The sequence below is a fragment of the Glarea lozoyensis genome, assembly GCF_000409485.1.
Source record: "Glarea lozoyensis ATCC 20868 chromosome Unknown GLAREA19, whole genome shotgun sequence".
Lineage (NCBI taxonomy): Eukaryota > Fungi > Ascomycota > Leotiomycetes > Helotiales > Helotiaceae > Glarea > Glarea lozoyensis.
In genome coordinates this window covers 503,469-516,760 of record NW_007360993.1, presented here as the reverse complement: position 1 = coordinate 516,760, position 13,292 = coordinate 503,469, and the positions used below count along the sequence as shown (strand labels likewise).

General features: G+C 47.2%; 6 protein-coding genes across 6 annotated transcripts; 3 read left to right on the top strand and 3 right to left on the bottom strand.

Annotated features, from left to right (window-relative positions):
- Positions 1-36: 36 nt before the first annotated feature.
- Positions 37-471, top strand: GLAREA_12693 (uncharacterized protein; the record flags this gene model as incomplete). Its single annotated transcript, XM_008083474.1, has 1 exon — positions 37-471. One exon carries the CDS (start codon positions 37-39, stop codon positions 469-471), a length of 435 nt encoding a protein of 144 aa, XP_008081665.1.
- Positions 472-1,484: 1,013 nt separating this feature from the next.
- GLAREA_12692 (uncharacterized protein) lies at positions 1,485-3,127 on the top strand (the record flags this gene model as incomplete). Its single annotated transcript, XM_008083473.1, has 3 exons — positions 1,485-1,565; positions 1,620-2,562; positions 2,682-3,127. The coding sequence occupies 3 exons, from the start codon at positions 1,485-1,487 to the stop codon at positions 3,125-3,127; spliced, it is 1,470 nt and encodes a 489-aa protein (XP_008081664.1).
- Positions 3,128-4,037: 910 nt separating this feature from the next.
- On the bottom strand, positions 4,038-4,754 carry GLAREA_12691 (FMN-binding split barrel; the record flags this gene model as incomplete). Its single annotated transcript, XM_008083472.1, has 2 exons — positions 4,038-4,469; positions 4,560-4,754. The coding sequence occupies 2 exons, from the start codon at positions 4,752-4,754 to the stop codon at positions 4,038-4,040; spliced, it is 627 nt and encodes a 208-aa protein (XP_008081663.1).
- Positions 4,755-5,632: 878 nt separating this feature from the next.
- GLAREA_12690 (uncharacterized protein) lies at positions 5,633-9,884 on the bottom strand (the record flags this gene model as incomplete). The annotated part of the gene is made up of 5 exons (XM_008083471.1): positions 5,633-6,271; positions 6,322-6,936; positions 6,986-9,517; positions 9,565-9,655; positions 9,706-9,884. 5 exons carry the CDS (start codon positions 9,882-9,884, stop codon positions 5,633-5,635), a joined length of 4,056 nt encoding a protein of 1,351 aa, XP_008081662.1.
- An 817-nt stretch (positions 9,885-10,701) lies between these two features.
- On the top strand, positions 10,702-12,129 carry GLAREA_12689 (Acyl-CoA dehydrogenase NM; the record flags this gene model as incomplete). Its single annotated transcript, XM_008083470.1, has 5 exons — positions 10,702-10,779; positions 10,827-10,984; positions 11,042-11,082; positions 11,137-11,772; positions 11,843-12,129. The coding sequence occupies 5 exons, from the start codon at positions 10,702-10,704 to the stop codon at positions 12,127-12,129; spliced, it is 1,200 nt and encodes a 399-aa protein (XP_008081661.1).
- Positions 12,130-12,269: 140 nt separating this feature from the next.
- On the bottom strand, positions 12,270-13,216 carry GLAREA_12688 (uncharacterized protein; the record flags this gene model as incomplete). Its single annotated transcript, XM_008083469.1, has 2 exons — positions 12,270-13,139; positions 13,193-13,216. 2 exons carry the CDS (start codon positions 13,214-13,216, stop codon positions 12,270-12,272), a joined length of 894 nt encoding a protein of 297 aa, XP_008081660.1.
- Positions 13,217-13,292: the final 76 nt, after the last annotated feature.

The following is a 13,292-nucleotide window of genomic DNA, read 5'->3' as shown; positions in this document are numbered from 1 at the left end:
GAGCCTCTCAGCAACCCATTACCACACATTAGCGAAATGATATCCGAAGAGAAAGCCCCAACCACCCCCTCACCCACTGAGCAACCTCAAACTCCAACCCCCAGTACAGAGAGCACAACCCCTCATCCAGATCCAACAACCCCTCCACAACTCTCACCAAACGCCCAACTGATGCGCGAATTCGAAAAAGACATATCCACCAAAGCCAGCACCCTAACTGACTGGCCTAAACTCATTACTGAACTTCGTCGGCTCTCTCTCATTCATATCCAGAAACAACGTATCGCGGATAAGAGCGAGATGGAAAAGGCGCTTCTGGGGTTGGGGAAATATGCCCAGGCGCATTTTGAGAGGTTGAGGAGGGCGCAACCGCCGGATGCGAAGTCGGTTATTGAGGGGTTGAAGTGGGTTTATAAAGAGGATGGGAGGGAGGTGGAGGTTAAGAGGGAGCATGTTTTTGGGGGTTGTTAGGATGATGCATGGGGTTTCTGATACTTAAATATTTTCGAAATGTCTCTAATACAAGGTGGCATCTAAAAACGGGGTTTTAGCTTCGTGTTAGACTAGAATACGGGTATTGTAAACGTGGTGGGAACTTGTGAGTCATTGGCAATGAGGCCGGGCCATGTATCTCGAAGCTTAACCGTCATTGTAGTCCGAGCACGATTGCTCTTTCCCTCTTGCGCATCATTACTACCAATCAGCTTAGTGAGGTTCTTTATCAAAAACTCAATCATTCTTTCAGGCTCTTATTCACTAATGATGGTGCTAAGTGCCATTAGTTGGACTAGGCTGTCTTGGGAGCTCTAGGCCATACTTTGCTTGGAAAGGTCAGGTTATTTTAGACCTGTTCTTTGAGCTACATTATTTCTGTCAGATGGACCAAATTCGTTTAAAAGACCATTTTCCGCAGCTACCGAGATGGAGTTTGCTAAATTAGGATGAAGAGAGCTGTACTTTCTAGGTGAACAGACGCTAGCTCCACTACTCTGTTACCTTTGAGATCACGTTCTCAATGACTCTAATCTGATTCATAACCTTAAAAGTTATTGAAGAATAGAATAAGGATGATGTCTTAAATATATACTTATTCGTGAATAATAACAGTATTGGCTATAATATTCGCGTAGACGTCCAAAAATCCTACGCCAGAAACACCCTTATCACAGCCAACATCTTACACAAAAACAACGATGTATTAACCTATTATGTCTTGAATTTATCCTTTATTTTTTCTTTGCTAAATCACGATTAGTTCGCACTACGCAATAAGAAGCACGCGAAACAGCGGGAGCTATGTCATGTGACTGTGACATCGTCGCTCTGTCCGTCACGCATAAAAATCGTGCCAGACGACCAACGACAACCTTCTTCAATCAGCGCCCCACGAGTCTGCGACTCGCAACCGCACCGCACAATCAGTTTCGTTGATTAAAAAGACTTGTAAATATAGATATCGCGCAGGCCGGGATAACACAGTCACAATGAACCATCACCATCACGCCCCTGGACAACACCCCATTGCAGGACTGCACGCCGCAATTCATGGTCACATTCATCGTCACGTAAGCCAAGTACGAAATTTTTAACCAAAGACCAAGATTTCCTAACATTTCTAGGTCTGCATACTTGAGAGCGATGGATATGATCAAGCAGCTGTAGAAAAGCAAAATGAGGAGCTAATCAAGGATAATGCCAAAGCACAGGCGGAAATTCAACGACTTCGAGATTTACTAACAGGTCATGACATCCCGTGGACAACTTCTTCCAAAGGAAGCTCGAACAAAGTCGTAAGACGCCCAAAGAGAGCACCAACCTCAACACTTGAATCCACTCGTACATTGAGAGCTCGGACTGGAAGTGTCGTCACTAGATCATCAACGGCCGCCGACAAACAACCTTGTTTGCCCATTGAAATCGTCCTTCGGATTTTACGATATGCAGTCACGAGTCCGGTACCGATTATTGATCCTTTCTTCAAGCTTCGTAAGGGAAACTGTACGAGGGAAGAATATATCAGTCGGAAGTACATCTCGATCAATTTCCTTGCTACATCCAAGGCTTTACGCGTGGAAGGTATTCGCTTGCTGATTAAATGCAATACTTTTATCTTCACTCAAGTCGGAGCATTGCAGAATTTTCAAAAGATTCCGTCTGAACTACGCTCGACGATTGAAAATTTGACTCTCCGCGTTGTGGGACAATATTACGATGAAGTGGCTCGGAAATTGGATCTTAGTGGCGCTGAGAACTACCATCCGAAGGTTGAAAAACTGATCATGCCGATTCTGGCTCGTCCTCCAGGCTTGTACCACGATGAAGGCGTCCAGTCGTATTGCTGGCTGCAACTTTCAGATTTCCTCAAGGCTATGATGTTTCATCCTCCTGCAACCGGTTCCTCGTCTTCGTCGACACGAGAATACGAAAGTTTGATTCCATCGCTGAAAGCATTGCGGTTGGATTTGGTGAACTTTTGCGATCATTTGCCATTCCCTGGACCTCGTTATGCGTCGGTTATTCGTTGGTATGTGGGTAATATTGCGGATGAAGTTATGTTGACTGGTGAGTGACATCTGAACCATATCGAGAGATATCTGTGTCCTTCACACAAATGCTTTTACCTCTCTTCTAGAAATTGTCTAGCTTATGTGACTTTGAATTCTTGAACTGATCATCACCAGGCGCACCCGACTTGGGCGTCGACAACAGTGAAGAATCCATGCTCCGCCACATGGTCCGTAACGAAGGACTCTTCGGAGCATCCTACCCAGTATTCGTCTCCAACGCCAACGGCAACGCCCTCCGAACTCTCAGCGACACCAATTTCCAGCTTGAAGTAATCCGCGCTAATCCGAGCCTGAATCCCAAACCCGCCACCGCATCTACTCTCCAACACCCCGAAGGCGGCAACCCACCAAAATCCAAATACCGCGCCGGCAAAACAATCTGGAAATGGGCCACCCCTAACGCCAAAACTCCGAAGAAATGGATCGAATTCGACCGCAAGTCGGGCATGATGGTTAATTTCCTGCCGGATTTCGAGATTGATTCCGAGTTTGAGTTTGAGGAGGATGAGGATGATTCGGATATTCTGGATGGGCTCAGTGATAGTAGTATCTACCTATGACACCGGTGACGAGGTTCCATTCTTCTGAAAAGAAAACGAATCACACCGAGGATACTAAAGGTTTTTGTACGACACAATCGCAAATATTTGTACAAAGAACACACAATATGTAGATATAACAGCAAGGGGGAGTTTATTTTGGCACGGGTACGGATATCAAGGCGTATGACATGAATGTGGGAAATAGAAAATGGACAAATGGGTGGGAGCTTCGTCGTTCGCTTTTGTCAAATAGCTTGGACTTTTGGTAGATGGGGCGTTTCCAGCGATGGAGGTGGACTTTGCTGGAGGGATTATATGCAGAGTTAGCGAATTAAAGACTCTTTTCGCAAGGTTGTGTTTGCTGGGTGGGTGTGAGTGATTTGTTGTGAACGTAGAGGATTCGGTAGGGGATCGAGATTGGGAATACGGGGTAGGTGGGTTCTGGGTATAGGTGAATTTGGGATTAGTGCTGGAAGGGGATGTGGAAAGGGGGATCAAGTGAGTTTTATTGAAGGTGTTGAAGTGGGGGAGATGGGGTGGGCGTTGATGGGGTGGTGGTTGACTGAATGGATTGTTAGGTGACGAGAGCCATGGAGTGAGAGAAGGCCGTGGACAATACGTTCTCAGAGGAATAGGGAGTCCAAGGAGATGTTGCTAAAATGATGGAGATGTCAGGTGAGTTAATCAAAGGTCATTAGGACAACTATTTACTTTCTCATGAAACAGACAACACCTACGATTCTGCTAGAATCATAAATCAATATGACCACACTGTTATGGCCAAACTTCAGATAATGGACAAACAACGAGATTGGGTGCATATTCCTTTCATTAATGCATACAATGCAAAGCTAGCTAATTCAATGCTATACTACCAGGCGGCTCGATCCACCAAACGCTCTAGCTTTCCACGCCGCAGCACAATCACCTACTGCACCATCTCCTTCGAACTCCTCCAAGTCTTCACCTCCTCCTCACTAATCTCCCTCAACTTATTAACACTCGGCGCATTCCCCGTAACCACACCCTGCGCGAGATCCGCCATCCGTCCAACCGCACTCTTCCTCGTAACCGCATACGTAGCCGTCTTCGTCTTCACCTGAATAACGCCGATCCTAGGATCCTCCGGTCCACCATCATGTTTCCCGTCGCCTAAGTCTCCAATCCAGGCTTTGAGCGCCGGGGAATAGTGTTTACGCACGAAATCACGGTCCGTGATGATGTTCGAGGTGCCGGAGAAGGAAGCCCATTCGCCGGAGGAGTTGAGGAAGGAGATATTGATGTGCGAGTCCGAGGCTAGGTCGTCGGTTTTGCCGGATTCGGTGTTGGTGTGGAAGAGGAGGTCTATGCCGCCGTTTTCCTAGAATCACATTACGTTAACAATCAACTCCATCAATTGACTCCCCGTTGAAGTGGAATTAGATTAGGAGGGAGAGAGGGAATTTCTTACCTTCCCAGCAGTAGCCATACACCTACTAAACAACATGCCCGACTTATCATCTCTCGTCGTCATCATGCCAAACTTGCACGAGGACACGAAATCAGTGAGATCCTGCACTTTCTCCTGCAGCGAGACCTCGTCGATGTTCTTCGCCTTGTAAGGATCCGCTGGCTTGGAGCCGGTATCGGTATTTGAGAACGACATTTTTGGAATTGTTGTAATAAAACTCCTTGTTCTTGTGTTTGTGTTTGTGAAGGTTCTGGGGATGGAAGTTAGTGGTGCGACGCGTTTTCGTAGAAGTGGTTGGATGCGGATTGAAACACGCATAATTGCTTCCTAAACAATTGAAATATAGAGACAGAGAAGGAAGAACTTACAAAGAGTTGAATTTGTTTGTTTATGAAACAGAATGAAGTTAGGGGAGTCGAGATGTCATCATATAGTACCCCTCGGAGGGGGGGGTTATGGTGATGACGTATCTTGTCGATCGTAGCGTAATGGTGATTGTTTGCGGTACCATCGCGCCATCTAACTTCCGATGCTAATTACCATGCTCCAAGGCGGGGTTTGGTTTCGTAGATGGGATATTGCAACAGGTTTCGGGCATTGTCATGAATAGTGCATTCATTGAGTGGGAGTTGGGGGGTACCTTATTGATGTTGTATCGTGGTGTCATGTGATGTTGTAATACGGCTTCAACTAGGTTCTTTTAAAGCAACATTTAATTATCAATTCATATTCTTTGAGTGTTTATTTAATGGTTAAAACTCGTGATAGTGACAGTGTATTGCAACAAAACACACTTGACATGTCTCGATATCACTTCCGCACATCTCATTATCGGTTACTGGTGCCGACTGGTCGGTTCATGGCGCCGAACTGAAGTCCGGCAAGTTGCATCGGAATATGCAAAGAAACAGAAGCAAGACTTTGACTTGAAATAAAAAGGAATCATTTTCATATTCATTATTCCCCCACTTGATACTCAATCTTATCCTATAACTCCAAAACACCATGCCAAAACAATAAGTCCACCATGCTCTCAGTGGTTTAATGCATACCAAATATACCTACATGAATATTCAAACCATTGAGTTGTACTCCCATCCACCAGCTCTTTGCATCCTCTGTCTCGCTTGTAAATCTTTGCGGATCTCATCCTCCGTCAATCGATCAATTCCACCCCAATTGGCACTAGAAGTCCTGTCTCTGAATTTCGGGAACTTGTCTTTGCTCTTGTTGAATACTTGCTCCATATCAAACACGTGTTCATCTGCTTGACCGAAAATGGTAGCAGGATCGATATTCTCCTGCTCAGTAAGTTGCTTTCGTAAAGCTGGAGACTCGATCCACGAAGCACCCTTGAATGCTGGTTTCTTCGCCGAGTCATCTTCATCCTCATCATCATCCTCGGAATCGGTATTGATTTCAGGAAGATCAATAGTCTCGCCATTTTGATATTGAGGAGATGATTTGGCCGCAGATTTCATATTTCCTTTGACTCCACCAGGTCGAATTGGAGTCTTGTATGGTTGAGCTTTCGGTTGATTGGTGCTCGAGGCGAAAGGAATAGGTCCTTTGGACATTTGAGCCATATCCATCGGATGGGCAGGCTTTGAGTGAGTCATGTTATGCTGTGCAAGAATAGTTGATCGCTGGAGGTTGTTCGATAATGAAGCATTAGCATATCCACTTGGGAAGAGGGATTTAGGTTGATTATCCTATAAATGTTAGAATGGGACTCATACAGCAAATGTTCGTGAGTCCTTACCTTTGGCCTGCTACTTGACTGCCGGATAGGAGGAGCGTTCATTCTTGGCTGATTTTCGGTCATGTCTTCATCGTCTTCAAATCTTTCGCTGGTCTTGCGTCGCTTCGATTGTAGTTGCTCATATGAAGGACCATTTCGCTGAATTGCGGGCCTGGCCTGATCTTCGCCCACCTCTTGTTGAAGAGGTCTCTTCGATAGAGGTTTGGCTACATTGTGGGAGGCTTGACTGGCTGGTCTTCCCATTTCTTCCTGTTGTCGGACTGGCTTTGACTGGCTGGCCTCACCACGTGGGACAGGAGGTAGTGCTTTGTCGTGCAAACTACGAGAAGCTGGCGGTGGAGCACCCATCTGCTTGGCTTTCTCAAGCTCTAGTCTTCTCTTTTCCATAGCTTGTCGTGAAGCAGCTTTCTTCGCATCGGCTGCGTTTGCAACCCGTTCCCTCTCATTTTTCAACTCTCGTTGCCGCTCAGCTTCTTGTCGGCGTTGTTGCTCTTCTTTTCGGCGCTCCTCCTCCTTCAGCGCTGCTCGCTGCCTTTCATTCTCCTCCTTCAGCGCTGCTCGCTGCCTTTCATTCTCCTCTTTCAGTTGTCGCTTTCTCTGAGCGGCAATTTCGTCCTAAGTCTGTTAGCTTCTGAAATCCTCAAACTCCTCTTTTGGTACTAACCTGTTCCTTCTTTCGTGCGGCAGCCTCAATCGCTCGGCTTGCTGTTGCCTTGAAGCTTGAGACCGACGCTTTGCCCTGGATAGAGCTTGTACTAGCCTTTTTGTGCAGACCGGGTCGCCCAGACGGTGCGGAAAGAGACTCCTGGAGAGTCGCAGCTAAAGTTGTATTCGAGGGGTGGTATTGATGACCTCGCTGCATATCAACCTTGATAACGGTTGGCGGTTTTGCTTTGGCCAGCGTCTCTTTTGCAGGTCTTAGGGGTCTCTTTGGCCCGGGGCGACCGATTTGAGACTTCGGTCGTGGAATTGCGGGTGGTGGCATTGCCGACGCATCACTCATTTCTGCGTCTCGAATAAAATCCTCAGTACTCGCTGCCGCCGAAGCAATACCTTCAGCCTCCAGCTGTGCTTTTGTTTTGCGAGGACTGCTTCTCGTAGCCCTTGGGATATCAACCTGACTGGCTTTTGCTTGTTTCTCCTGATCCTTGCGTGCGTCTACCTCCTTCTGCATAAGTGCAACACGTTCTTGTTCTTGATGAAACACGCGTGCTTTGTCCTTCTCCTTGAGTCGAGCCTTTTCAAGCTGGTTAGCCATTTTCTGAGCTTCTTTTGCTTCTTTAACTTGTCTTGCCTCTTCTTCCTTTTGTCGCTCTTCTCGCTCGGTGGATGCTCTCGTTTTCCGTGGAACAGCTTTTGGGGGGCTAGAAGGAGCTTGAATAGTGTTTACCGTAGCAGTAGATCCGTTATCCAAAACAGGGTATAGAGGGGCCTTGTCATTAGATTGAGCGAAAACGTCCTCGAAGGAATGTCCGGGGTGGCCGGTGGCAAATCGGTTCGAGGAAGGGGTCAGAGTTGAGGTCTTTGCATCTGCACTCACAGCGGCACTGCTGGCAAAGAGACTCCGAGACGTCTTCATAATGGAAGAGAATTTATCCTTAGCAGCCTTCAAAGGACTTCCACGATAACTTCTAGTAGGTGACTTTGGAGGAGTTGTATGTCTCTCATCGATACTACTCATGGTAGGATTTGAAACAGAAATGGTCTTTTGGAAACCTGGAGATTCCCCAGCCTTCCTTGGTGATCTTAGAACAGACGTCGATACAGATTTGATATGGCCCAAGGTGCTCGTCGTTCTTTCTGGGATGATAGGTTCGCGAATTGGAGATCGCTGGGTTTGATCATCCCCTCGTTTGGGAATAGTAAATTGCGAGTCGGCAATACTGGCCCTATGAATACCCTCCATTACGTCTGTTGTATGACTCTTTGGCAATTGAGGTCTCGGGCTGAACACAGTAAAATTCTCTGTGACTGTTGGCGGACCAATCCAACTATCTTCCTCATCATCAGGGAATGCACCGGGAGGGGGGCGGGATTTTCGTTCCGGCGAGCGTTGGGGAGATTTGGCTCTTGGAGCCGTTTCTTGCACGGGTGCAGGTTGTGATGACTGGCTGCTCTGAGAAACAGAGAGCCCGCCAGCAATAATCGATTTGGAAGCCGGTCGTGCTTGAGTCTGAGATTGGCCAAGTTTACTTATCTGGTCCTGGAGGCGTTGCGTAGATGTCTTGTTATGGAGACGTGCAATTTTCGAATCGGCGTCATTTACAGTTAAATCATCCTCCATATCGATGTCAGCATCGTCGTCGTCCCGCAAATCCTCGTCCTGTCGCACATTCCCGAGGCTCTTTCCACCAGTGGCGCGGCCATAATAACTTGTTCTGTTCTGATCTAGATGACTTGTTCTAGAAGTTCGTGCTCCCAGACTCTTCTTGGTAGTGATCGGCTCGCGTGCTGGTAGTGACGCGAAATTCAGACTGCTTTTCCGAACTATTGGTCTAATTGGACTTGATCCATCTGACTGAGAGTGTACATCATCCGCAGGCTCCTCCTCAAGAGGCTCATCCTCCACTATTGCTTCAGGTTCATCGCTGCGTTGCTCAATCTTGGGGGGTGAGGATTGAAGAGTTTCAGTAAGGCGATCTGGTGACCGTTGAGGAGATCTTTGGGGCGACCTCTTGTGGGGAGATGAAGCTGGTTGAGCCCGTGTTTGTAAAGGTGATTCCAGAACTGGATGTACCGTAGCCTGTAATTCTGTTAAAGGCGCGTTTTCTGTGTCAACTTCCATTTCATCAGGCTGTTGTAGATTGCCTTGTTGCTCCTCAGCAGACTTAAATGAGCCGTCTGATTCACGATTTACAGTAGCGTCTTCTTGGACGGCGAATATCTGTCTTACGTCGGGTCTTGCTGGCGTGTTCGCTATTGTAACCTGCGTATCCGCATACTCGGACAACTGGGTCGCATGAACATTTTGAGACTGACTTCCAAAGTATCCCGAATCGTAAGCGTTGTGATTTGCAACAGGCTTCCGTTGAATTGGGCTCTGAACTTGTGGTGCCCTCTCCGGTGAAGATTTCTCTGCTGTTGGACTTGGTGCATCTTCGGCCACCTGAAAAGTCGCGACTGGTCGTTCGAAATGCGCTTGTTTGAAAGGGCTGGGCTGGCCTCGAGGCGTGGAAGAAAAGACATCTGTCAACGGCTATTTACAGTTTAGTAAAAGCCATGTATAGCAAAACTACTACTCACTGGACGCGTCTCGAGTGGATTGGCCTTTCGCGCCGTCCTTGGTGTTTTCCCTCGTAATTTTCCTGGGGTCTTAAATATCTCCGCTACGTTTCTGTTCATCCTCAATCAGTCAAGTTTCCCACTCCCGCATTGTTTACCTACACATTATTCTCGCTGAATATCTCCGCCATGTGCTCATTCAACCACTCCACGTCATTTCTTGCCGAAAACGTAAACTCTTCGGTTTCCGCCTGCGCAATTTGAAGCGCGGAAGCGCGTTCTTCTGCTATCCATGGTTGCGATCCAACCTGCAGTCTATGGTTTGCCCGCGTCCCGGCCATGATCTCGAATCAAAACAATGCGCGTCGAAAAGTGGTGTGAAGCGCCGTCGTGCCGAAATCCTGGAAGTATGATCATAAAAGCATAGCGTATATTTTGCAAGACAGAAAAGCAATTGCAAAAGCGCGAAATGTGTCGGTGTCGTGGTCGAGTCGTCGGTGTACGGGTTGGTGATGGTATTTTTGGGATGTTGTTTTGGTCGAAGCTCCCCTGCCGCGACTGGAGCTCACGCTAACGCCCCAGTCGTGATTTCTACAGGCCTCAAAAGCGGCCGCCCGTCGAATCTCGCAACATCGAATATACCTAGCAATAGCTGTGATACAGTTATTATCAAACTTTCACATTCTGCAATCTTAATGAGATACAGGAATCAATCCTCATTTTTGATCGTGGAGAATAATTATACCCCATTCCTCTGCATCACACATTTTAATACTTCGGTGCTTCGTTTGCAATGGAACCTTGCCACTTTTACCACCCGGTTATGTCACGGAAACAACCTTGATAACCCCTCATGCCAACGACATTGAGCTTCTCATATCGCGAAAACGATTATAGGATTCTAGCCCTTAGATAGCTAAGCTTAGCCTTTCTCTGAAGCAGAAAGCTTTTCCTTTTCAATATTTCCAAATTCCTCTCCATATATTATTTTCGTAATATCATCCTTCCTAAGCCCTTCTCCAACGTGCATTTCCTAAAGTCATGAGGATCTCTTTAATCGCAAGCAGGCTCTCGCTGAGAACCAGATACAAGTTACATCCTTTAACTAGAAAGTGTCGAAACTTCTCGATATCTCACTCATTTAGGGCAAATACGTTGATGGAAACAAGTGGCTTCTCAGATACACAGTTACAAGTGAGAGAAGCAATTGCAAAGATATGTTCAAATTTCCCAGATGTAGGCACCTTTGATCACTTCAGGTACTTTTACTGATCATCTTTCAGGATTACTGGGCGCAGCATGATGAGTCCGGAGAATATCCTCATGAACTACACAAAGCACTTTCTAAAGATGGATGGATCGGTATTGCTCTACCTGAAGACCTGGGTGGTTCTGGTTTAGGCATATCAGAGGCGACTTTGATGCTACATACCATATCAGAGTAGGATCTTACGATTTCAACAGTCATCTCATAAGATTAAGCTCATAGGATTTTTAGGAGTGGAGCAGGAATGGCTGGAGCCCAATCCATTCATGCAAGTGAGCTAACATTACCCTTCTTTTATCTAATTACATTTACCTAACAAGCCCCAGACGTATACGCAACGCAACCCGTAGCCAAATTCGCAACTCCCTCCCAACGCCAACGCATGCTAGGCAAAATCATAGACGGCACCTGGCGCGTCTGTTTCGGCGTCACAGAACCCAACACGGGTCTCGAAACGCTGAAATTAAAAACGCAAGCCACGCCCTCCGGAGACACCTACAAAATCAGCGGCCAAAAGATCTGGATCTCATCCGCCCAAGTAGCCACGAAAATGATCCTCCTAGCTCGCACCACGCCCCTGGAAGAAGTGTGTAAACCATCCGAGGGACTCTCCCTCTTCTTCATAGATTTTGACCCGAAACAACCTGGCTTGGAGCTGAGGAAGATCAAGAAGATGGGCGGGAGAGCGGTGGATGCTAATGAAGTGTTCTTTGATAATTATGTTATTCCGAAGGATTCATTGATTGGGAAGGAGGGAGAGGGGTTTAAAATCGTGTTGCATGGTATGAATGCTGAGAGGTGTCTTCTTGCGGGGGAAGCGTTGGGGTTGGGGTATGCTGCGTTACATAAAGCTACGACTTATGCGAAAGAGAGAGTGGTTTTTGGGAGGCCGATTGGGATGAATCAGGGGATTCAACATCCGCTTGCTGAGGCTTATATGCATCTTGAAGCTGCTAAATTAGGTACGTCTTGTTTTAACAGTCATCATTCGCTTCCTGAGCCCGTTCGAATTTTAACGTGAGTCCTTCCTAGCAACGTATCATGCTGCTAGGCTGTATGACCGATCGACTACCGATGGTACAATTACACAGTCGGCTATAGGAGTAGCTTGCAACAGTGCAAAGTATCTGGCAGCGGAGGCAGCTTTTACTGCTTGTGAAAGGAGCGTGCTAACTTTGGGTGGTATGGGTTATGCTCAAGAGTATCATGTTGAAAGGTACTTACGGGAGTGCTTCGTTCCTCGAATTGCGCCTGTTTCGAGAGAGATGATTATGAACTACGTTGGGGAGAAAGTACTTGGCTTACCACGTAGTTACTGAGTCTGTTAAAATTATGTTTACAAAAGACCGCTGAAGTTCGAGTTTGAAAATATCATTGCTATGTCACTCATCCGTGGTCAGCTATATGCCGTAACCATCAAACCAGAATCTCCTCCAACTCCCCAACTCCAACGATCAAATCATTTCTTTAAAGCCGCAAAACGCTTCGCTAATTCATCCACATTCGGTATCGTACCACCAACAGGACCCTTACTTTGGGTCCCTGTCTTCGCCGCTGAAGCCTTTGGTTTCAGGTCTAAAGTCCCCTTCACCCTAGGATGAAGATTGTCCGTACTTGGACTTGGTGGATTGACTCGCAACGGACTGCTCGGACCAAAATTCCTAGGCGGTGTAGCTTTACTCAAAGCCTCCCTTTCCTCAGCCTGTTTCCCTTCACCAGCCGCAAGCGGTGTCTCCAACTCCTTCTGCGCCTGTCCACCACTAGGATTATCCTCATCATCGTCGTCAATATAATCCGGGGGATCACCCAACTCCTCCTTCGGTTTCTTCGGCCAGTCAACCCCATATGTCCTCGCAATCTCCTCTAAATACCCATTTACCAGTTCCTCCGCCGGCGGCGTAACCGTAAGCTTCTTCAGTACCTTCTCAGATACCTTCTCATCACTATTCTCCATCGCCGCCAGCGCAAACTCCTTCCCGTATTTCTCCATCAGTAAAGCCCTGACCTGCTGTAACTCCTTAACATCCGTTCTGGGGCCGGCATATATCAGACTCTTCACAGCCTCCTCGAGACCCGCGTCGCATACTGGGCCTTCCATCAATCCCGTCCGCGCGAGCAGGAGTTCGCAGTACAGCTCGAGGATCTCGTGGAGTTCGGTGGTGATGTCGGATCTTATGATGTTCTCGACGCGGATCTTGGCCGATTCTATCTTGCCTACTTCGAGAAGTTGGGCCATGGCCCTTCGTTGTTGTTTGGATACTGCTTCATCTTTTTGTTGTACCATTCGGAGCCGCGCGATGGAGAGCTTTAGCTGGACCTTCAGCTTGGACTGCGTGATTTGTTAGCTGGAACTTTGGAAGGTCAATAAATTAGCAAGCTTACCACTACTGTTGAGGAGGGCGCCATGATTGCGTATCCTCCTAAATCTGTTGTTGATGCAGATGGAAGTTGAAGCTCATTGACGTTCCCAGTTGCCTGGTTT